A 25,180-nucleotide genomic window follows, 5' to 3' on the forward strand; every position below is an offset into this window, starting at 1 on the left:
CCCAGTGATGCTGTGAGATCTTTACCCAAATAAAGTTTAAAAAACGATTCTGTTCTGGGTTAAACTTTCTAATGTTAAAGCTTGATTAGTACGATGACATCTTTATTAACACAGATTTTTCAAACAGTTAAAGTAGCTCGCTTGTTTTTCATTAAGCAGCACATTCTAATAGAGAAACACAGAAATTAGAAGGAGGATGCTTGGAGATTAATACTGCCTCCTGCTGGACGACAAGTAGAAAGCATCTTTTTTGTTTAATGGAAGCACCTACTGTAATCATATAGACTTAGACTTAGATTTTATTTTGTCATTTTGTACACACGTGTAAACAAAAAGAAATTTCGTTAAGTACAGCTCTCTAGACTATTTAATTTTTTAAACTGCAGGTAAGCAGCAGTGATAAAAACATTGTGATGAAAAAAGTGATGTAAACATGACTGCATAGTTACATTACATATGTGTATGTATATATATATATATATATATATATATATATATATATATATATATATATATAGAGAGAGAGAGAGAGAGAGAGAGAGAGAGAGAGAGAGTTATGATAGGGTTAACCCTATAACCCATAGATAGGGTTATGTTGATTAGCCATTTAAAGCTACAGTGTGTAATAATTACAGGGATATACAGTCAGAAATGTAATATATTATACATAACTATGTTATTTATCATCATCTACGAGCTCAGCCTCTTAACCTTAATATTTGCGTTGCCTTAGAATTCGTTATTTATAATTACATAGGAGCGGGTCTCGCAGCCATGGGGGCAGACATCTTTGCGCTACGGCAGCGCAGAGCCAACAAACTAGCGATTGCGAGATCGCCAAAACGTCACAACGATGTAGAACAAATAACGGGTATATTTATTATCTTAAGTCTACATGAAATCTATACCCTACACAGACTACTGAAATACTATCTGTAAAATTATCTATGTAAACAAACCTCATCACTTGAGAAGGTAGGTGATGCGGACGTCGTGGAAGACATTTTGTCCTGTAACGCTCGCCGTACTGTTGGGGGGGAGATGTTCATGTTGCAGCAGCTCCAGTCTGACCGCTAGATGTCGCTAAAAGTTACACACTGTAGCTTTAAATACTTCCTCCTAAACTGAATTAATTAATCCCTATTTTTTTCCCTTAAAACTTTTTAAATTGAACAGACCAGGTTTAAAAACGCCCCATTTGGGTAGAAAATGGTTATACAAATGCAGTGGGTCTAATCTGTCTTATGGGCTAAGAAAATCAAAATGATCACAATTTAAAAAAAGGAAGAGAAGAAAAACGGTGAAGGGATTCTCTCACCTCAGCTATCAGATAAACTCTGTTTCTACATCTGACTCCTGAATATATCTAACATTAGATATTTTCCAGGCCCTGAATTAAAACATGTATTTAAAAATTGATAGACATGAAAACAGATGGATGGATCTTTTTTTGTTGCTATAAACTATTAAATGATTCTTATTTTTTATAAAGTTGTATAGTTAATGACTAAAAAAAAAGACACAGACCTACACACTTGTAAAACTATAAAGTGCAAAAACCACATTTAAAACCAAAAGTTTTTTTTTTAAACTAAACTGTCAACACCTTTTTCACAGAAATGTCATGCCTAAACGGAATTTTTATGTTTAAAGTCGGAATTCTGAGACAAAAGTCAGAATTCTGAGATTAAAGTCAGATTTCCAAAATTACACTGGAATAAAATTTAAAAATCAGTTAACATTTTTTATTTTTTCGGTGGCCCTAATCCTCTTCCGTACATTTATAATCCTTTTCATTTGATTTAAAAAGAGGGCTACGTCATCAAAGCAGAAGGAGGCGCCACCGCGCGGTGAGTGCTACCATGGAAACGCGTCAGGCGAAACACACGCAGCTGTTCTGCTGTGTCTCAGGTGACTGAAACGTTCCCAGACAGCGATACTTTAGTGTTTATATTGATGTACAAATTAGAAGGAAAGAGGGAGACCTATCTATGAGGTCAGTGACTTTTTGTTTGTTTGTTTTTTCCCCAGTAGACACATTCTTTGTTCCGTTTACTGAATTTCATCATGTAGTTTTTAGGACAAATGATAACTTTCAGCCTATCTTATATCGGGGGAAACAACATTTTCTATTTGCTGTTTATAAATTCAGACGTATATATAAGAATATAATTATTAGAGGAATTTCATGGCACCTTAGCAATTTAAGGAACTGAGAGAAATGGGACTTTTATATTTCTTTCTTTTTGTCTTTTTTTTTTCGTTTTTAAATTCTTTTTTTTTAAGTCCGCAGTTTTGTTTATTTGTTTATCTGTTAATCTTTTTATTTTTCAAAATGAAATTTTATTGGACAAAACATAACAGTTTCAGAATAAAAGGTCCCTATTGTTCCTCTCAATAAGAACTGTTTTATAAGACTTTGTTTGAAATAACCAAAATTAATATGCACGGTAGCTATTTTTCAGAGATTCATGTAAAATAGAAAAAAAAGTTCCAATGGTAGCCTACCAATGATCCAAACTGAATGTTTTTTTTAAGTTTATGCATTGACACATTTGCTCTATAGTCTCCAGAGTCTAGAAAGCTTTATGGTTTAATGATTAAAAGGACATGGTTAGGTATCTGCAAAAAAACAACAACACTGGGTTAAAGAGCTGCCAACATCCAAAGAAAACATTTCTAAGATCTTCAGAAACTCTACAGTGCAATTGATCAAGACTTGTTGCTTTTAAAAAAAGTGAACTAATGGGTGAACAGTGTTTTTTTTTTTTTTTTTTTTACAAGGTCCTAAGATCAAGTATATCTATGTAAAGTTAACCAATTTAATCTTTTTTAATAACAAAGAGCCACAAGAGTAAATAACAGTTTTTTTATGATTTCTTTGCAGAATAAGAGTCAAATGGAGCGTTATGAGTCTTTGGGTCCGGTTGGGGAGGGCAGCTATGGCAGTGTGCTTAAATGCCGGCATCGGGAATCTGGTCGCCTCGTCGCCATCAAGAAATTCATCGACTCAGACGATGACAAAACAGTGAAGAAAATTGCCCTCCGGGAAATCAAGCTGCTCAGGGTACATCAATAATCAGTCAGTCAATGAATAACTGAGTAAAGGGAGTGGTGTACATGAGTCTGAAACCTGAAACACTAAGAGGACCCGCCAAGCATAAGGCAAACAACTCAGGGTCAATTTCTCATGATTGTTTTCAAGGTCACCACCAGAGGAAAATGAGATAGTGGTTTTGATTTTGTCTACACTGCAAAAAATTTTAATCTGTATAATTCACTTTTCCTTAAAATAAGTGCTTCTTTTTTTTAGATTGAGGAGGTAAATAAGGCACTTTGCAAATGGAACAAGACAACTTACATTTGAAATAAGAAAAAAACAATTTCATTTTCTTATTTACAGTGCATATTCTCTAATGATTTTACCTTAAGAGTAAACATACTAATTCCATTGGCAGATAATCTTATTTACCTACCCAAGTTAAGGGTAAACACACTTAATTTAAGAGATTTTTAACTTATTTCTTCATCATTTTTTGCAGTGTAGGCATGTGTATAAACAATGATTATCAAGTCTTGCTAATTATAATGATAGAAAACAACAACATGTGTTTGAAATGCTCTGCTTTATTTAACTCTTACAGCAGCTGCATCACGACAATCTGGTGAACCTCCTGGAGGTGTGGAAGCGCCGTCGTCGCTGGTATCTTGTGTTTGAGTTTGTGGACCGGACGCTTTTGGATGAACTGGAGCAGAACTCAAGCGGGTTGGACCTTCACACCTGTCGCCAGTACTTATTTCAGATCCTCAGAGCTGCCAACTTTTGCCATCAGCAAAACGTAAGGAATTCTTTTATATGTCATGTTAAAACAGCAAGAATAGATATACAATATAATTACAACTTAATCCACAAGTTCAAAATTCCAGAACACAATTTCAAGCTTTAAAGTCGTAGGAAAATTATATTTAAATGTCAAATCCTTCTGGCTTAAACATGTATATAAATGTACTCTTCATCAGATGGTCATAGCATCTTGATTCATGTGTCGCAGCTAATATACGCAACGGTTGAAGTGATAAATAAGAATCATTTACTTTCCCATTGAGTTCCGTCCCAGTGTTCACGGGGATGGACGTCTGTGTCTTCGGCAGGCGTAGAGCTAACAGAACTGGCAGCATTGCGAGGCAAGGGCTCAAACATGTACGGCTGTAAGCCTTCTACACCAAACCAACCTTCTGCCGCCCTGGCGTCCTCCTCCACAACAACTTTGTCCCCACTTTCCTCCTTCAAATAAAAAATGTATGACGGAGGAGACTCATCCACGACCTCCGACACAAAACTGTCATTTTATTTTCAAGCCTTTTGATTTTATTATCAGGAACCTTCTAAACCAAACCAAGCTTCTGCCGCCCTGGCGTCCTCCTCCACAACAACTTTGTCCCCGCTTTCCTCCTCTAAATAAAAAATGTATGACGGAGGAGACTCATCCACGACCTCCGACACAAAACTCTCCTCCTCTTGCATGTTTCCACTGTCCATAGCGTTCCTTGACAGTGTTGTTTCTAAGTCACCAATTTATTGGTACTTGGTCCCAATGGAATTTCCCATTGGGAACCTACTAGCACTCCGATGCTAACTGGTTAGCAAGATGCTTCCGAGAAACAGCCACAACCAAACTTGCTTGCGAACCTTCCGCCACAACAGTCCAGCCCTCTTGATAAATGACCAATTACCTTCATGTTATTTACTCTTGTAAAATCGTACAACACTCGGAAGAATTCGGAACTGCAACGGTTGGAACAGCCGTTTCCCTACGACTTTAAAGTTACAAGTTAATGCATTTTCGCATCAGACAAAAAAGGAAACCAAAGGAGTGTTTTCTTCACTTGCTGATGTCCAATATGTCGTACCCCATTCTAGGTGATCCACCGCGACATCAAACCTGAGAACATTCTTGTTTCTCAGGGGGGTGTGGTCAAACTGTGTGATTTTGGCTTTGCCAGAACCATTGCATCGTCATCTGAAGGTGGTGTTTATACTGACTACGTTGCTACCCGTTGGTACAGAGCTCCTGAACTGCTTGTAGGTGACATCAAATATGGCAAGTAGGTATTTTTTGCTGCACTCTGAGGTATCCTGATGGATGTTATGGATACCAAACAATAAATGGTACGTGTGCTTGTGTGTGTAGACCTGTAGATGTTTGGGCCCTGGGTTGTGTGTTAATGGAGATGTTAACTGGACAAGCTCTGTTTCCTGGTGACTCTGACCTTGACCAGATATACCACATCGTCAAGTGTTTCGGTAAGCTCTTACAGAAAAGGGTCATGATATTATTTTTATTTCTCTTACTGAGCTATTTCTTCTCGGTTCCAGGTAACCTAACAGCTCATCACCAGGAGTTGTTCTATAGAAATCCCATCTTTTCTGGAGTTAAACTGCCTGAATGTTCAAAAACCGTGCCACTGCAACAACGCTTCCCGAGAATACCACCAACTGCCCTTGATCTAGCTCAGGTATTTCACAGTTTGGTAATAAAAGACTCAACCGTGCTAAAGATAATCTATTAGCTGAGGACAGTAGTAAAACAATGAAGTTAATTCTCTGACTGCTGAACCAAAGAGAAACTTGGTAAATGGATGGCCTTAACTTAACCCTTGAAGTGTTTTACACATTCTCTCAGTCACACACTGATGATGGTAAGTTACTACACCTGCTTTCTGACCAGCAGCAGCAGACAGGTGAACTGTCTTGCCCAAGGACACAACGACAGAGACAGACATAGATGGGGCTTGGACCAGCAACCTGCTACTGATTTTGAGACAAACACTGACACCATAAGCCACTGTTACACCAAGTAGTTTCAGATCTGCTATAACTTGACAGATTTTCGATCCAGCCAACAAATATATTGGGCTCCTTATGAATATCAATTTAAATAGGGTGAACCAGTGGATCAAGTGGGACTGGGCCCATACTTTGCTGCTTGTGTGGTATCCAATTGTTAAAAAATTACTTCCAATTGCACAATACACCTAGGATCCAAATATATATGTCACATTTTATCCATTATTATCTTAGATCGGATCTGTACACCTATAGATATGGGGTCATTTAGTAACATGATCAATCCCATCTGGTATCCATCATTCAACCTTATATTCCTATCTTATGTTATCTTGTCTTATGCGCCACTTATTGAAGTTTTGGTTGAAAGGAGTTTTACCATGATTAGGGGGAAGAGAAATTGATTAACTTGAAAAACTTGTAAAAAAGTTACTGCTATTGTTTTTAGCCACCAGATCATTTGCATAATTTGTTCCTTTGTTTATTGTTCAGGACTGTCTAGAGATGGATCCAAAAAGACGAGCCCAATGTTCTGACTTATTAGAGCATCTTCTCTTTACTCAAGACTCTTTCAACATCAGGTATATTTTATGTTTTTCACTCCTCCCTTGTGAGATACGTCTAAAATTTGAGTTTGCTCATTGTTCCTTAAGATAGTCCACATTTGTCTTTGTGTCTGCACAGGTTTTTAGATGAGCTGAACACTGAAATCCAAAAAGACCATAGAGAAAAGTCTAGTTTTCCCAAAATACCCAAAACCCCAATGCAAGAAAGAGAAAATGGAGATGATAAAAACTGCAGGAGCAAAGACAAGAAAGAACCAGAAGAAATGGAAGAGAAAGTATACCATGAAAAGATGGAGAAAACCAAAGGGAGACAACCAGCCAAACTCTCAACCACCATTCATAATACAACTGAACCTTTTATGAGCAAACAACCCAAAACATGTAGTAACAAGGGTGTCTATCATACAGAGCAGTATTTAATGAAAGCAGGAAAACCAGCTGGTTCAGAGTTTGAAAATTTAAGGTCAATTTATATCTGTAGCTCTGACTCATCGGATACAACCAAGAAATCTGTAAGTTTAAAGAAGAAAAGCTCAGTGGCAGCAAAACCGAAACATGAACAGGATATCACTCAAGATCCAAGAAAAGACTACCTTCACAAATCAAAAGACTTAAACTATAGTAACCTGGACAGTGGGAATACCACGATGCCATTTGGGGAATCATCCAAATCTGAGACAAACAAAGAGTTTGTAAGGAGCTTAAGCAACATTAGTTCAAAAGTTCCTAAATTGTCTAAAATGTCAGTAAATGATCGTCAAATATTAAATTCATCTTCAAAAACAGTTTTGGAATCAGACTCAAGTGTAATACCTACAAATCCTCCATCCTCTAATGAATATACTGCCCGGACATTACTGGAGATTACAAAGCCAGGTAGGGCAAGTTTGGCATCAAAGTTTCAGAGTGAAAAATTAGAAGCTGATGTGAAGCAAGAAACCTGTGAATGCCCAAAGGCCCAACCTAAAAACCAAAGGAGAACCCATGCTGACTCAAGTATTATTCAACCCAGTCACAATGACTGCTCCTTTAGTCCTTCCAGAACTGCCGTAGACCTTTCCAAGCAGTCATTTGTGACAGTTCCAGAACCCGGTACTGCCCACGCCCCTTCTGCCCTACCTCAAGTAATCTCACATTCAAAGGTTCCTAAAACAACCTGCACTGCTAAGGATTCGTCAAAAGACAAGGGACCTACAGAGGACCGGGACATAAAGAACGGTCACAGATACTTGAAGCTTAATCCAATGACAGAAATTCCCAGAAAACCTTGTCTGTCTTCCCATGTCTTAGATAGAAATCCTGAAATATCAAAGCCCTATTTTACTTGTCCGCAAAGCAACATTATAACTGCAGAAGAAAGAAATACCTCAACCCCTGGGCCAGATGAAAACCTACCAGTGGAAAAAGAACTGGGAGTGTCAGCAAAACTGATTCAGGAGGATTCAGCCCTGTCTGTGCCCATTAGTTTAAAAGCTAATGCTCCAATGAATAAAACTTCAAAGCCTTCTGAGAGGTCAGCTAAAGGCAAATGGAACAATGCAAGCCAAGAGTTTCAATTCGATTCAAAAGCCTTAACTCTTTCTTACCATTATCCAAACCCAACAATGGCTCAATCTGTTAGCGACCACATGATGTCCTCTGTGAAGAATCCAATACCTATTTTTACTCCAGATGCAAAAAAGCAAAACAGCAAACTAGAGGGGAATGTTACAAATATGTCCACTGATTTAGTTGTGTCTTTAGACCACAAAGCTTTGACGAGAAGCCTCATCCTTCATGACACAGACTCTAAAGAAAATATGTTTGATTACACTGTACTCGGATCTTGTACACCTTCTGCTCCTCCAGAAGCCACTACCAATCGTCTTCCTCCATCCTCTAAAGCCCTCACCTCTACCCCCCTTGTCTCAAATACCAGCAGCACTGCTGACAGTGACCACCTTCTACAGGGACGAGGTTTTCATACGGGGACCTACAGTCTTAGGTAGCTCTCAGTGCACATGTCTTTAAAATTCTGACCCAACCAAGACTGGTTCACCTCAAAAACTATATTTGCTTCACACTATGACTTTCATTAAATATACAGATCCTGGCTTGATACACGTAGAAATTGTTTGACTGACAAATAAACCCCTCTATTTTAACTGGGAAACTTGGGCAGTCAGAGAAAATCAATATGGAATTGCTTGGTATGTCCTTGGCTGTGTCCAAACTTCCACTCTAATCACTATATAGGGCACTTTATAGCTCTTACGCCATTTTAAAGGTTTGTCCGAATGTCTAGTGGATGAGAAAGTAGTGGACTGAAGATTTCCCACAATGCATCTTGAAAGTACTGATCATCCATGGTCACTTTATGAGCAGAAATATCCCAGAAAGCTTTGCAAGGGCTCTTCTCGCAATGTATCATAGGATTTGTTGTGACAGCAGCCTGCGGTCAGGTATTGACAGTGGTGACAAGTAACAAAGATGGCGCATGCCCCAGTGAGGAGGTGGAGTTAGGACACCTTCGACTCTACATAGTGATTGAGGGATCTAGGGGTTAGGGACATTCAGACACAGCCATAGTATCTGGTAATGAAGGAAATCGGTGTTTTTAGCCACATATGGAATGTTTGTTGGAAATAAATGGTAGAAGTATTTCTTCTGTACTAATTTTATTTCTTTTACATTCATTACATTTATTTCTATTCTTTAGGCATTTGAGTCTTTAGAATGCCAGAACCTGTCTATTTTTCAGCATATTTTATATTAACATTAAATCTTATGAATGCTGCTCAGTAGGGCAGTGGGTAGCACTGCTGCCTTGCATGAAGAATGTCCTGGGTTTGATTCCCGGCCTGGGGTCTTTCTGCATGGAGTTTGCAAGTTTTCCCTGAGCATGCATGGGTTCTCTCCAGGTATTCCAGTTTCCTCCCACAGTCCCAAAACATTACTGTTAGGTTAATTGGCCTCTCTAAATTCTCCTTAGATGTGAGTGTGTGCATAAATGGTTGTATGTTTCTGTGTTGCCCTGCTATGGACTGGCGACCTGTTCAGGGTAAAGACAGCTGGAGATTGGCACCAGCAGCCCCGCTTATAGAGTGACAGAAAATAGATGGATGGATGGATTACACAACAGTTACTCAATACTTAAGCAGCCTTTCGACCAAATACTTTATTCAGTTTACTTAATTTCTTGTATAATTTAAAATGGAGGTTGAGTAAACCTTTTGGGTACTTTACCCACCTCTGAAAACTAGTACCCTGCGTGATTAAAACTAGTAAATCCCTTTTCAGCCTTATGGTTCAAAATAACTTCTGTGGTCTGTTAAATTGGCCTAAATCAATCTTTTCTCCGGTTAATAGAGTCTTGGGTGGGTTTCAGGTTCCCGAATGTTGCACTATCCACTAAGAACATTGTGGATAGAAAAATATGCTTTATGTGTTTCACAACTTACTATTCCTCATGTATGTTGCAGGAGTTTAGATAAGCCAAGGCACTATGGTGGCATTCATGGTGGACAGGACCAACAATTTGGACAAAACCATGCTACAAGACCCTTCACCTTACAGGTAATAATGTGAACTGGTGTCTTTCTTGTTACTAAAGAATGATATTTCTGTAATAACTTGTAAAACCTGTCTGTCTTTTCAGACATCAGAAAACAATTTCTTAAGCGAAAGGGCTAAATACAACGTCCATTTCCCAGACGTAAGAGGCTCAGTGCATCCGGATCTCAGTGGAACAGAAGGTACAGACGCAGTTTTTTAAAAGTGTGAACATGCACTGTATGAAAAGAACATTAATGTTCTCATTTAAACCAGTATATTTGTTTTAGGTCTGTTTTGATCTGTCTTTTCAATTGTGCATACAATAAGGATGGAGTTTTTAGTCATGGATAAATTGTGTAAAATCACACCACAAAAATTTGAGCTTAATAAAAAAGAAAACATTCAAATGTTTTATATGCTATTTAATTCACTTTACATTAACCTTTACATCACACATGGCTATAAACTAAATAAAATGCATTTTTTCTCTAAGCCAAACAGAATAAAGGAGCCAAAGACCCCAGGATCAGAAAGACTCCAGTCTCAACCAGTCCACCATCAGAAGAACACTACGGAAAAACCTCTACAGCAAATACACAAGAACAGTCAGAATTAAAAGACTAACATTTCCTACTTTCTAAACGCCATTTATTTATTTTTGTTTTCATTTAGTTCAGTCAACAATACAGAGCTAATATATAAATACTGACTTTAAATTCCTTAAATACTTTCTGTTTCACACTGACTTTGCTAATCTAAACAAGTTCTAGTTACCTTTCCTAACCAAACAAACTTACGAAAATCTACATAGACCTTTAAAGAATCCTTAAGTTTCCAAAACTGTAAATAGGTTATGGATTTTTATGTACAGGCTTTTAAACTGTAATGAAAATGTTTTCCAATAAAAGTAAGAATAAACAAGCACGTACTTAAATAATTTTCCCATTGGTTTCTGTTTAAAGATCAATTTTAAACGACTTAAGGAAACTTGAAACAAAATTCTTGATTGTACTCATGGTTTAATCTTATGACTCATCACTGGAGTCCACTGACGTAGCGGCACCCATTTTCCAGACCCTTACTGATTCCTCGCTACTAGACATCATATTGATTCCTCTCTTTGGCTGAGAACCAATGAATCGACCTCTGCTATTGGCCAGGAGGTAGTAAAGCAGTCTGAGAGCTTGATTGGTGTTTGGGTTTGTAATTGGTCCTCCAGCAATCGGTCCTGTCCTGATTGGTACTATGGCGGCTGACTTCCTCCGTGGCGATTGGACGACTGTCTTTCTGGTTATGAGGGCCACCTGCTGTGTTTTAGAAAATAAATAAAAAAATTACTCATCTGAAAGTGATCTGAAACACATTACAACTATTGCATGTGTTGTTTTCAGTTATTACAGAGGTGGTTGGTTCACTGTCGCTTTTAAGTCACCAATTTAGTGCTACTTGATCCCAATGTAAATTTCCTTTGGGGACCTACTAGCACTAAGTTGCTAACTGGTTAGCAAGATGCTTCCGAGAAACCGGCCACAACCCAACTTGCTTGCACACCTTTCGCCTCTTGATAATCAACCAATCACATTCACTTAATTCACATGTGTAAAGTCGTGCACCACTCTGGAAAATTCGGAAATGCAACGTTTGGAACAGCCGCTCCCCTATGACTTTAAGGTTTGGTCAGCCTCAAACTTGAGAAACTGGTTCTGTCACTATCATTTTATAGTGACAGACGTATTTAAACCAAAATAAACAATAATGTACCACAGCTGTCTGTTCTTCTTGGCACGGTAAGATGTGGCATAAGAAATGATGGGAAACTTTAATTCCACAGCAGCCATCTTGAAACGTTTAATGAAAATAGAACGACAGCTAGATTGTCAGTCTGCACCACATAGTAATGAATGAAAACATATTTCATTGGCAATTTTGTTGAGCATATGCTAGGAATCCCAGGAGCAATGATGCCTTACGGCTGATGATTTAATATTTATTTTGCATAGATGTTCTAATCTTACCCTTCAGTTTATTGTTTGAACAGTTAACCCCAAAAACATCTAAAACTAATAGTATCAACCATACATGAGGTAAAATGTTGATGTTGTTCAAGTTGTACCATCTACTGGCCCACTGTTATTTCAGCATTTTTGTCCAAACTTTTAGATTTAATATAAATTTTTATGTTTGAATGAAGTGTATAGATAAGTATTCTGTTTTTAATAAAAAGCAGAATTGTATTTATCATGTGAAAGTTTTGATCAGGAGCTTGAGTCAGAGATCTGTAGTGATTCATGGTGGTACACTGGCAGCCCATTATGCTTCCTCACAGCCACAAATAGCTTACAACAAATCTGTTCCATCTGACTTCTCTTATATCTCATTTTACAGAGTTCATTTCGCTTACAAAATCTTGCTAAGTGTTGAACATTTGTGGATAACATACATGTACAGTGAGGAATCTTGTTAGCACCAGGCTCAGTAATAGTTTCTGTAATGCCTCTCCTTACCTTTCCAGTTAAGGGTCTGGTTGGTGGTTTGGTTGTAGATGTTGGACTGGTGTTAGATTCTGTCTCAAAAACCCTGCAGGTGTCAACAACTGGTGAACCATCAATCTGTGGAAGCTCAAACCCCAACACAGAAGGGAAAGACTCAGCTGTAGAAGAGAAATTACAGGTATGTTGGTTTCCTTACCAACCAATAAAATGTTTAAGAACAACAGATACAATTGGTAAACTTTCTATTTTGAATCCAAGCAATTCATTAGTCAAAACATATGCCTAAGGGGTTTCATAAAAAATGAAACCCTTCTCTGTGACAAGCGTATACCAATACCTGAGATGGATGGATGAAGGCATTATCAAAATTATTGGCTCTTCAGTGCTGATTCCTTCACATCCACAGATGGTCAGTTAAAAAAAAAGTTCATGCCTTTTGGCTGCCTCAGTTTGGAAGTGTTCTGTGTTTTTCCTACAAGAAGAGGACCCCAAGACAGACCAGGTACTAACTATCTGGAAGGATTCCCACCATGAATGTGGTTAAAAAGACATTGAAAAGACGACATGATTTACATCCAAACAACGTCTACATTTGGTTGAAAACTGAAAAAGGCCATCATTTTTAGATCCTTGATCTAGATTGTTGAAAAGACGTTGAAAACCCTGTTTCCAATGTCTTTTTAAGAATCAGACAGATCAAACACAGCCCAATTTTCAACAGCTATTTCTGGACTAAATCAAGACAATGACAAACCAACCATGTATAGCCTAAAAAACAATATCAGCAGAGAAAGCAGAGAAAAGTAAATTTCATTGACATGACTAGATGTCTTCAGGCCTGGGAATGCTTAGAAGCCCTTTTCCTTAACAATGCTGATGAATGAATCCAGACAACACATATTCCCCTTATTGTGACTAAATCTAATATCACTTCAACTGGATATCCTAATGCATGGTGGCTGGCTTATTGTGTGCAAAGAACAAGAACAGAGACTGGGTCACACAGGGCAATAATGACAAAGCTGAGAAGAATGTAGCAGAGGAATGACTAACAGGGTTTGGTTTGGTTGCAGATAAAGTTAAACATATTGAACGTGTGAGAACGGTTGGTTGTTTTCTGAGTTTGTGACTTTACATGATCACTCAGCACCTTAAACCACCTTAAAACCATAACCGGCATCTTTAATTTTGTTTATTTGAAAAAAAAAGATGTATTTGCTATTTTTCAACGGACTAAAAAAATTACAAAAACAGAGCGTTATGCTTGAAGTTATTGAGTCTCATCCATAGTTATCTGATTGAATCTAACCTGATGATGCTGACCCCGCCTTTGAATTCCAGTTCTATCAGCTCTTTACCAGACTAGTATCAGTCTGTCTGAGCAGGTTAAGTTTCTGAAATACCAAGGTCTCCAACTTTTCTCAACATCCGAGAACTTGCGCAGGCCTCTAGATTGGATTATCATAATGTATTCAATAAATGTTGTGTTGAAAGCAGTCAGTTGTAAAAGAGTTAAAATGTCTTGGTTGCTTTTTAGTCTTCTACTCTGGAACGTCTCAATGTGGCCCTAAAGGCAAGCCACTGACCCCACTATTCTGAATGCCTAGGAACCCCAAGCAGCCAGCTTAGGAGCATTGATAGGGACAGCATTTCCCGGTGCCCATAGGTGGATCTACTGGGGTGGCATCGGGTGGCAAATGCCACCCTAAATGACAACCTTGCCACCCCTGCTGCCACCCCAGTTGGCGGTAGGGATGGCGTGGCTTATAAATTATGGATCATTTGAGAATTACCACCGCTAATTTCCAATGTCGGACTGCAGTGAATGCAGCACGAGATGACGCCAGAGCGACTGAGACTGATTTGTTTTGAAAACCGAATGGAGCAAAGCGAGGGAGCCAGGGGTCATAGGGAGAGGAGACACAGGATGAAACAGGTAAAAATTGATTAACTATCTATCGAGAAATTAAATCATAATGAAAGCACAATGTTGCTAGCATAGCTGCAATGCTGATTTTGAGATGATAAAAATCAGGTTGCAGAACGTTTTTTCTCTAACTATGATGTTAGTTAGGCCTGACGTTTCAGGCTCATAAAGACATATCTGCGGTCAACTATGACAGAAAAGAGACGATCAAGTTTGATTGTACTCAAATCAAAACGCACAAAGGCATTGGATCTAAATACATTAGTAAAGCGTTTTGCTGAGCAACATGGAAATCGCCGCATTCAGCTGTTATAGTCATGTTAACTTTATGTTATGCTCTCTGGTGAGCCTTTACAGAGCTGTTACATTTTGTTTTGGCACCTCAGAAAATCTGATATTTCCTTTAATAAAACCAAAATTGTTAAAAGTTAAAAATGTGATACTGGTGTAAATCCTGCTTAATATGAAGCAGTGCTGTTTCTTTTTTGTATATACAGTATGAAACTATCCAGAAATGACCTGTATGAACCTACTCACAAAATGTTTTGTACTTTTTCAGACTGGAAGCAAAATGTATTTTTATGTTGCATCTTTTCAGATTTGTAGAGATTTTGATGTAACATACAGTACCTGCCTTTTTGTTGATTTGTTGATACAGCAGCTCTATCTACAGCATATTTACATGCATGAAATGTCCCTTTCATGTTGCCTTAACTGCTGTATGTCAAGTTACTGAGGAACAAATGTGGTAAATGTGTGTTCAGAGTAAACATTACATAGATGTCCGGTACCTTGTTCGGGTGCCTTGACCCATTTATTTCTACTGTGTAGTTATGCTCACTGTAGTACAGCTCAGTCCATAGATCTCTGATGGGTAACTTTTTCTTTCTATAGTTTCTTCTTGTGCAAATGCTGCAAAGCTGCCTCTCTGTCAGTCAATCTCACACATCTGCAACTCAGCACCTGTGTCTTACCTTAATACCTTTCCTGTCATAATGCCCCTCTAGAAGTAGTGTTATCATTCTTCTATCTCCTATTAGGTGAGATCACATTGTACGATGTATTTCTAATATGAACTGTTTAACATGAAACACTAGTACTGTACATACTATTCTCACCAAACTGTGATAACTGTGATTAAATTCAGTGTAAACAAATGCCATATGTTGCCACCCCTAAAAAATTCCTGCCCCTCTCGCGCCACCCCATAAATATTTTTCAGGATCCGCCCCTGCCGGTGCCCCTTTGGACATGTTAATTTTACCACTTAAGCAAAATATGAATAGGGAAAAAAAAAACAACGAAAAAAAACAGATGGATCTTTCTTAGATCTAAAGCTTTGATCTTAAAAAAGATTGCAAAGAAGGAGGATAAAAGATGCAAATTTAGAGCCAATATTTTTCATGTTTTTATTGCATACTGTCAAAAAATGCTTGTATTAATCACATAATAATGGTCCAAAAGTCTACATTAATAATTTCTGCCTTTAGTTGCTAGAATGGTCTCACCCACAACTCCACTGTTGGTATGGAGGTGTCTTTGATGCTACCTGATCTGTCAGTCTGTCCTGCATATTTTATGACAACGCCTCTGAGGTGTGTTTTTCTTTTGTCTCCAACCTTTAGTGTCTACAAAGCTGCTACAAACAAATCAAGCTAAATAAAGGGGTCAATTGCATCATGCAGAAACATCTTGACTGTTTCTTTAAGCTTAAAGCAAAAATATTTGTAAAGATAAGCTTTTTATAATTAAGATTAGTGTATCCGTACTCACCCCGAATCTGATTGTTGCTGTGAACTCCGAAGAAACACAGAAGGAAAATGATAATCTGACCTGATAAACAAAGAGACATGATGGCTGGAAGAGAAAGGAAGGAAGAAGGGGAGAAAAGAAGAAATCAGAGGAGGAGAGGAATGAAGGGAGATGACTGCAGAATGGCAGAGGAAGGTAGTAAGGAGTAAAGAAGGAAGAAACAGAGTGAAAACGGACAAGAGTAGGGTAGTGTCTAGACTTTAGGATTTAGTCAGAACAGGTCTTGAAGGGTTTGTGGTTCAGAGTTACAACAGAGTAAACAGTGGGAAATCCTCCCTGCTTCATCTGGGGAGCTGAGAGGAATCCTCCACCTAATCACAGGAATGTTTCCCCATTTCTCTCTAGCTTTTACTTCTTTCTCTTAAAGTTCGTTTTATGGAGATATTTCAATCATGTTTTATGTGGAGTTGACAGTTTCTTCTTGCACACACATATCAATGAAACTAGATAGAAAAGATGCAAAACATGTATTTTTGATTGTATATTTAATAAATAAACAGCATATTTTTTCAGACTGATACTTAGCAAATAACAAGTTTGAAAACATCTTGTTAAAGAGTGTTCTTGAACCTTATAGCTTGAGAGTCGGATAAATGGTTGGAATTCCCCAAAGATTTCTTCCCATAAAGTTTTTTTTTTCCTTGCTAAACCTTCAAGCTGCAACAGGGTGGCATAATTATATCCATGCCCAGATTAGAAAACATCACACCCAGAAGCTTTGTTTGATTCACTGAAAGGTGATTTTCCAAAACACATTATGTATGAAAGCCAGATAGAGGATTTAAGCTTTTTCCAAACCAGTGAATCATAATAATCTAATCAAAAAATAAAAATTATTCCAGTTGATAAAAAGTTAAAACAATCAAATGTGGTATATTTAAAATAAGACAATTAGGAAAACCTACATAGACCTTTAAGTTTCCAAAACTGTAAGTTGGTAAGTAGGGTTTTCATTTATCCATGGATATTAAACTGTAGGCCTAATCGCTGAATCAAACGGAAAAAAAAAAATGACTGATTAAAACATTTTTCCCAAAAAATTAAGCATAAATAAGCTGGTACTTAAATAACTTCCCCATTGGGTTCTGTTTAAAGATCAATTTTAAATGACTTAAGGAAACCTGATAGAGAATTCTTGATTTAACTCATGGTTTAATTTTACGACTCATCACCCAAGTCCAGTGACGTAGCGGCGGCCATTTTCCAGACCTCTACGGATTCCTCGCTACCTGACATCGCATTGATTCCTCCTATTGGCTGAGAACCAATGAATCGACCTCTGCTATTGGTCAGGAGGTAGTAGAGCAGTCTGAGAGCTTCGTCTGTAATCAATCCTCCAGCAATCGGCGTTCTGATTTAAAATGATTGTTTAGGTGACGTTTATCCTAAAGACTTGGTAAATGACCTGTACTAATATAGCGCTTTTTCAAGTCAGAGGACTTGACCAAAACGCTGTTCACTACATTCACTCAATCACCCATTCACTCACACACTGATGGTGGCAAGCTACATTGTAGCCACAGCTGCTGGGGCTCACTGGCTCCACCAGTCCTTCCGACCACCATCAGTTGCCAATGCAGGTCAAGTGCCTTGCCCAAGGACACAACGACACTGAAAGCCAGAGTCGGAACCGACAACCCTCGGGTTGCAGGGCAAACTCCTTCATGCAACGCCACTGTCACCCCACTTACACTTAAATGAGGAATACATCACTGGTAGAAAAGTTTGCAAAGACCCACCGGTGCCTCCTTGTCTCATTTCCAAACACCTGTGTGTGAGAACAGCGTTAAACGTCATTATTGGTGTTACATCTCCAATGGATGGCTTTGTTTTTGCATCCAATAAACACCTTGCTCTGTTTTAGGTTCCGCCTTTAAGACTGGCTGCTGCTTCCTGAGTCTGTCCAATCAAGATCACTTGAAGACTATTTAAGGCCTGTGAAGCAGCACTTCAGGGCCTCTGGGCCATTTGTCTGCAATACACCTCTGTATTCCTTGTTGAATCTAATGGGCTGTTAAGTAAACCTGCTTGGATGTTTTTGTAGGGGAGAGCTGCCCATTTGTTTAACCCAAGTTTTCTCCTGTTTATGTGGTGGTTAGGTAGGTTATTTTGTAGGTTTCTATATTTTGGTTTCATATTGAGTTAGGTAAGTCCACCTTTCTTTTTTCTTTAGGGTTGTTTTGTTTGGGATTTTGGCCTTGGCTCTCCCTGAAGCTTTTACCATAATTTATTCACAAGAAATGGCAAAATAAAACCTTTAAATGCCCTTTGGACTCCTTCGTTCACTGTCTACATTTATGTTGGTCCCTTACACCCCCCTAGACTCAGCCAGGGGACGTAACATTGGGTTAATTTGGAAGGAAGCTGCACGTTGAGGGAACAGCTACTCATCTAATGATTTCCCTCCCACAGGTCTCTACCTCTATCCCATTACTCAAGAAGATTTCCTCACATCTTAAGTTCTCACTGGTTGCTATGGAAATGTCTGCTTACACAGAAATATTCCAGGCTTGGTGCTTGACATGCTTTAGCTTCATGATCCCCTGCTATTATGCTATCGTACCACATCAAACAACACGTTAAAGCAGATTCATAGCTCTGTTATAAAGACATTCAAGCTGTTCAGAGATAAACCCCTGGGCTTTATCTACAGCGCCACCTACAGGATGATAATTGTGTGTCACAGAAACAGCTTCACAGACAAAATCTGCCAACACCTTAAAAAATGTTGAAATGGCCGATTGAAAATCCATGCATGCTTCCATTTTCAATACCAGTTTCTTATCCCAGGGTGCTGATCTAAGTGAAAACTATATCACAAATATTTGTTTATATTATGTGTAATATCACATAAAACACATGTTTTACATTCCCCTCCTACAAATCCTCTCTATGAGTTTTTCACAAAGCTTAATTATTAGTTCTCCTATTTTTTGTGCTACTGTGCATAAATTCATTTTCATATCACATTTCAATAAGAAGATAATTGAAATTGCTGTAGATGAACATCAGATTAGAAGAGACAGCAGAGAAAAGTACATTTCATTGACATGAAAGGCAGGCAAAGAATAGGGTGGACTACAATCTTAAACTAAAGATGCTTCAGAACTTTATCCACTCCTTCATGGACATAAAATCAAAGGTTTTTCTGTGAGTAGGAAGCAGGGGTGTGGGAAAAATTTGTTTTGGTGGTATATATATCGGGATTTTCGATATGATTTTGATAAAAAAAAAAAAACGTTTTTAACTATAACATTAAGGGAAGATGGGCTACCTCTGCACCGCCACTCTGACAGAGGTGGAGCCCTTTTACTGTGTGGCGTAGTGTCATATCAGTGGTCTAGGCAGTCACAGTGGAAGACGTGGACTGACTCAAACCCCAATGATCAATATCTTCTGATGAGCATATATTTAAAGCAATTGCTTTTTTATTTATACATTTTATTGCGACAACTGGGAAAAATATTGTTTATATTGAATAGTATTGCAATATCATAATAATACCGTATTGTGCCCCATTATCGTGACACGTATCGCATCGCAACACCCATGCAAATGCTCACCCCTAATAGGAGGTCATCTCTTGTAAATCTGTTTCTGTCTCACTATCCTGGTACTCTTTACTGACGACCAACTGTTATTACAGTGAACTACTTCAACATAGGATCATTTTTCTATTAAAAATGAGGGCAGATCTAAAGGAGGAGATGGAGGCTTTGGGATACTGTACACGTACTGTTGAGGTTAGTATCAGCTGCAGAGCAGAGACGTTTTTTTGCTGCACAGCACAATTATCACCTTAACAGTCCCTATAAGTGATGGCTGAAATCAGTCCTATAAAGTGTCCTTTTGGATGGTTTGTTGATTTCACCTAAATATGAGAGATGTATTTGTATTTTATACCCAGAATCTACATCCCAATTCAGAAATTTTCTGTTAAAGTCAGTAAAAAACTATAAAAAAATTATATGAAACTTGACCTTAAAGGTATAGTAGAGGATTTCCGTGAATTTTTGAAAAGACCCACCCTCTCTACTTAAAAAAAAAAGATGCAAATGCTCAACCCTGTACCCGCTTGAGTATTAAACACGTGCAAGAGCGTGCACAAGACCTTTTCTCCTTGAGGACGTGCGAGGACGCAGTGATAAGACGGTCTCTCGGATGGATCCCATCTCACCCATATTTATATATAAAAAGTTGAAGTTGAAGCAAATGAAACTACTGGTACATTAAAAAAATCATGACATCCTTGTATGTGTGCGTGTTTGCTGCAGTGGAAATTTGGATATGTTTGCAGGGTAAATCTGTGGCCACAGTGTAACTACTAACAATGCAAATTACAAAATAAATAAACTTATCTTCCCTGGAGAGCTACAGAATAGAGGTAGATAACTTTTACCAGCAGTGATGTGAAAAGGATTTCTCCAAATAGCATGCCAAACTTTGTCTGTTGAGTAGAAACTTTGCAACCGAGGCATCAGTGGGAAGCCCGACCTGCAGTGTACGCCATCGCATGAAAGAATCTCCCAAAAACACTCTGGTCTTTTTTAACTCTTCTGAGGCCTTTCTTTTCTTCTCATGCACTCCATAGAAACTTTTTCTTTTATCACTCTTGACCATTTTCAAAGAGCCGCGGTGAGAAAGGTGAGCTTCAATGACTATCTGATACCGTAGCTCAGCTCATAAAAGTGCGCATGCTCAGAAAAAGATACCTGACTGAGGATGAGCCCGTAGGACGGCCTTACGCAACCATAACATCAGAATGATTGACAATTAGGAGGACCACTTATTTTGATGATCCGCCAGGAAAAGAACATCCTCCACTATACCTTTAACTGAAAAAAAGATAAAGTAGTTAGCAGATATCATTAACAGGGCTATTGTTTAGCACATGCTGCTACTTTCCATAAATCAATGAGGCAAAATGTTGTTTTTGTTCATAAAAATAAATACTCCTATATATTGAAAGTGGATTTTCTGATACGCTGCTTTAAACTGAAGAGGAGTCGTTCATCCAAATGTTCTGTCAACTTAAAATATGGCTTGTTTTGAGCTGATAAACATTCTGGAAGAATAATCAGGCTGGAAAAACAATAAAATGATGAAAGCATCAGTTTTTCCTTTGTTTTTTGTTTTGTTTTTGTTTTTTGTTTTTTACCAAAACTGCTTTAAACAGACCTGATTCTTGACTTTTTATTTTATATATATACTGTTTATGGTGTTTGCTTGTAATAAAACATAAAAAAAAAACAATAAAAAAAACATTTTCCTTGTTTCTCCTTTATTCGGCTATTTTATTTTCGTAGAAAAAAAAATTACAAACAAAACCATAGATTTACATGGCTTTAAACATTAAAGTGCAAAAATCAGAATACAGCTTACACTATAACGGTGTGATCGAGTAATAATAAGAACTGAGAGAACGATTTACTGTCAAATCCAAACATTTTACAAACAAGTTATCTGGAAGAACTTAGTTGGTTTTAACACAATAATCAACAAATCGCAAATACAATCCTGAACCAAGAAGATAGAAAATAACAAATTAGATATATAAAAAAACAAGTACAGTAAGATATGTTTTGGTGGTAGAGCTTCTTTAAGACTTTAGGTAAACTTCTTGATGAAGCGCAGCTTGAGGTATGCGATGGTGAGGAAGCAGATGGTCATGACAGCCAGAGCCAGGTGGTTCTGCCAGAGACCCCAGGTGGAGTAATTCACCCCCTGCTCCTTCAGAAATTCCTCCCCAGTCCTACGCCAGACACAACGCAGACAAAAAAATCAGTTCCACTGCAAAAACTAGACATAAAACGAACAGAACGGTAGGAAGAAATTCAAACACAAGCCTGTGTAAATATGTGTTTGTTTGTATAAGTTATCATTTAACTGAAAAAGGGGGATTTTTCTTTGAGTGACGCAAATAAAAAGAGCAGCGGGGCTTCGTGCCTTCAAGAAATGAATCATCAAACTCATGTCACATTTGTACTAAAAGGAGTTCAAATTATTTAATCATTTCACTGGAAAAATAATCTAGAAATAAGTAAAAATTTCTTAAATTAGGTGTATTTATCCTTCATTTGAGAAGGTAAATGAGGTAGTTTGCCAATGGAATTTGTATTTTTACTCTTGAAATAAGATAATTAGATAATATGCACTTGAAATAAAACAATGCAATTGTGTTTTCTTGTTTCAAGGGTAAATTGTCTTCTTCCATTGGCAAAATGTCTCTTTTACGTCCTTAATTCAAGAACAAATGCACTTATTTTAAGAAAAAATTACTATCTAGATTTCGATTTTTTCCAGTGTTTCCGGAGGAGAAAAAGTAAAAAAAAAGGTCGACAGATTTAACAAACTTAAGATGTGAAAAAGAAATGAAACAGTTACTGAGCATTACTGTATATTTATATTTTGCCAGTAACAGCTATTAGGATGGCATTAAATACAATGAAGCTCACATCTTCACCTAAAGTTACCATGACAACCATCAGGATTCATCTACAATGAAATCTGCAATTTTTTGTAGGAAAAGGTCTTTTCTCCTTTACTGCCACATCAGTTAAAATAAAAGCTTTTCTAACAAGTTCTGCAACTTTGTATGTAAAATGACAAAATAAATCTGTCTAAGTCTAACTTTACCTGGAACTGTGCTTTAGTCAGATTAGACTCAGGTTCATCTTTTGAGCACTTGAAACCTCCTAGATGAGTCCATTGTTAAAAAATGTAAATGTAAAAATGCATCCCATGCCCATTGTTAGGTATGGTGGAGGATCCATGGTGCTTTGGGCATGTTACCCTTCTGAAGGCCCTAATAATCTAACATTGGTAATAACTTGGTCATAATAATTGGTAATAATAATTGGTATATAACTCTGGTAACTTTGAAACAGCAGGGCACTTCATCATAACATGTTTTGTCTTTTTCTGCCAGAAATGTCCTCAAACCTTCAAGTTTAGCTGGATAATCACCAAAAATTATGATCAAACACTAAATCCACCCTTTTGAAGGTAAATCTTCGCTCCCCTAAAATAACTATCTGCTGCCTCAAGAATTAGTAACTGATAATAAGAGAAACTAAAATACAACATGCAGAAATATGGCGGCAGAGATTTTGAATTCACTGCAGCTGTTCTTCTAGATTCGATCCACTGAAAGTAATGTTTGTGTTTTGCTTACATGGAACTGTTGAATGGCGCAGAGAAGTTCAGTCCGGTGAACTCATTGGCCTGCAGAGCCTAAAAAAGCAAAGAAAAAGGAATAAAGATGACTAAAAAAAAACACTACAGACACTTTAAAAAATTTTAATTGCACATAAATATTTTTGTGTGAATTTGCTGATTAGGTTTGTGTACATACACTTAATCCATATCTGGGTATGCTGAAGTACTTCAACCAGGAGAGCCAGCTGACGATGGAGGGAAGATTCACCAGCAGACCTGCAAAGATCTGCACATAAAAAAACAACAGGTTCATTATCGACCTTATGAAGTAATACTGTGTTTTTGCTCTTATGGTACTTTACCATTAAAAACATCCCAATACAATAGATAAAACACTAAAACTGAGCAAACGCTATGGCTCTAGTAAATGTAAAGTAATGAAAGTCTTCTGTGTTTTAAAACTTGCGTAACTGTGTCAATAAACAACATTTAAGTAGCTAATTTAGCCCAACATCAAGTGAAAAAGTGCATCGCTGGACAGGTGAAAACTAAATGGATGGAAAGAAGGAAAATATCTAGAAATAAACAGTCAACATAATTGATCTGACCCTTTGCTCCACATGATCAATACCTCAGCTTTGTTTATATCCTCAGTTGTACATCAATATAAAAATAATATATTTGTTTTGTTCATTTGAAAGGTTTCTGTTAGGTTTTCATGACATTCCTGTAAACCAGGGGTAAGCAAATAAAAATCAGCGGGGTCTGAATAAAGAAAATCATCAACCAGTAAAGGTCCAGAGACAATTTTAATTAGAATCTGTAGCTTTAAACAGAATTTAACTGAATTAAAATGAAGTGTTTATGCATCCATGTTATACATTGACTTTTTAAATAAAAAAATATAAATAAATAAAATAAATCTTAAGTGTTTTTTTTAAAGTAGAGAACAACAATCTTTCAGTTTTGTTTATAGACAATTTCCTGATTCACATATTTTATAAAACACCTGAACTGACTGACTGTTATTTTTCTTTTTTATGGGTAATAATGTTCACAGTGGGCTTTATGCTGCCCTGCAAGGCTTTAAACCTGGTTTGAATGGAGACAAAGTCATTCTAAAGCACATATCAAGGAGCTCATTTTGAGCCTGGATCCATATTTATTTTTGATTCTGTTCATGGTGGAGAATCCTGCTTCACAGCAGCAGGTGGAGCCAAACATCCTCTAAATGTTCAGGGTCATCTTTGAGCACCATTTCACTTTTCTTTCACCAGTTCAACACAGTTCTTCCAGCAGTTCACACTTTCTCTGCTTTCTTTTTCTCATCGTCTTCTCCTTCTTTCCAATCGCCCGGCTTGCCACAGGTTTGCTTGGTTTCATTTAGATTGGGATAAACTATACTGCCAAACGTTTTTGCTTACCTGCTCTGTCTCACATATGAGCTTCAGTGACATCCCATTCCTAATCTATAGGGGTTCGATACTGTATAATTATGGTTCCCCTTCTGCAGCTAGAACAGTTTCAGCTCTTCTAAGAAGCCTGAACAAACGGTTTATGGGACTTTTTGACCATTCTTCCAGAAGTGGATTTGTGAGGTCACACACTGATGTTGGACAAGAAGGTCTGGCTCTCTGTCCGCTCTGTGATTCAGGACCCCGTGTAGGACCTTGCTTTGTGATCTGGTTTACAGCAAAGTTGGAAGAGGAGGGGCCATTTCCAAACTGTTCCCACAAAGTTGGGATCATAATATTGTCCAAAATGTCCTGGTAAACTGGAGCATTCCAAAGCCCAGCTCCTGAAAAACAACCCCAAACCATAACACCCTCTCTTTTAAACTTTA

The 25,180-nt window shown here is 37.7% G+C and overlaps 2 protein-coding genes across 3 annotated transcripts in view; one reads left to right on the forward strand and one right to left on the reverse strand.

Moving 5' to 3' along the window:
- Window positions 1-2,884: 2,884 nt before the first annotated feature.
- LOC119771662 (cyclin-dependent kinase-like 5) lies at window positions 2,885-8,258 on the forward strand (the record flags this gene model as incomplete). Its single annotated transcript, XM_038267776.1, has 7 exons — window positions 2,885-3,067; window positions 3,645-3,839; window positions 4,922-5,106; window positions 5,193-5,305; window positions 5,378-5,517; window positions 6,341-6,429; window positions 6,533-8,258. Coding segments are annotated over exons 1-7 (2,616 nt in total), but the record flags the coding sequence as incomplete, so codon positions are not given.
- Window positions 8,259-21,443: 13,185 nt separating this feature from the next.
- The window catches only part of abcg2a (ATP-binding cassette, sub-family G (WHITE), member 2a), a 43,259-nt gene continuing 39,522 nt past the window's right edge, over window positions 21,444-25,180 (reverse strand). For both annotated transcript variants that reach the window (XM_038267791.1, XM_038267790.1), the window contains exons 17-19: window positions 23,534-23,623; window positions 23,354-23,412; window positions 21,444-21,931 (exon numbers count right to left, since the gene is read on the reverse strand). In XM_038267791.1, the coding sequence (XP_038123719.1) occupies window positions 21,787-21,931; window positions 23,354-23,412; window positions 23,534-23,623 (294 nt within the window). In that variant the 3' untranslated portion in view covers window positions 21,444-21,786. The remainder of the gene's footprint in view (window positions 21,932-23,353; window positions 23,413-23,533; window positions 23,624-25,180) is intronic.

The sequence above is a fragment of the Cyprinodon tularosa genome, unplaced genomic scaffold, assembly GCF_016077235.1.
Source record: "Cyprinodon tularosa strain WSP-4 unplaced genomic scaffold, ASM1607723v1 ctg684, whole genome shotgun sequence".
Taxonomy (NCBI): Eukaryota; Metazoa; Chordata; class Actinopteri; order Cyprinodontiformes; family Cyprinodontidae; genus Cyprinodon; species Cyprinodon tularosa.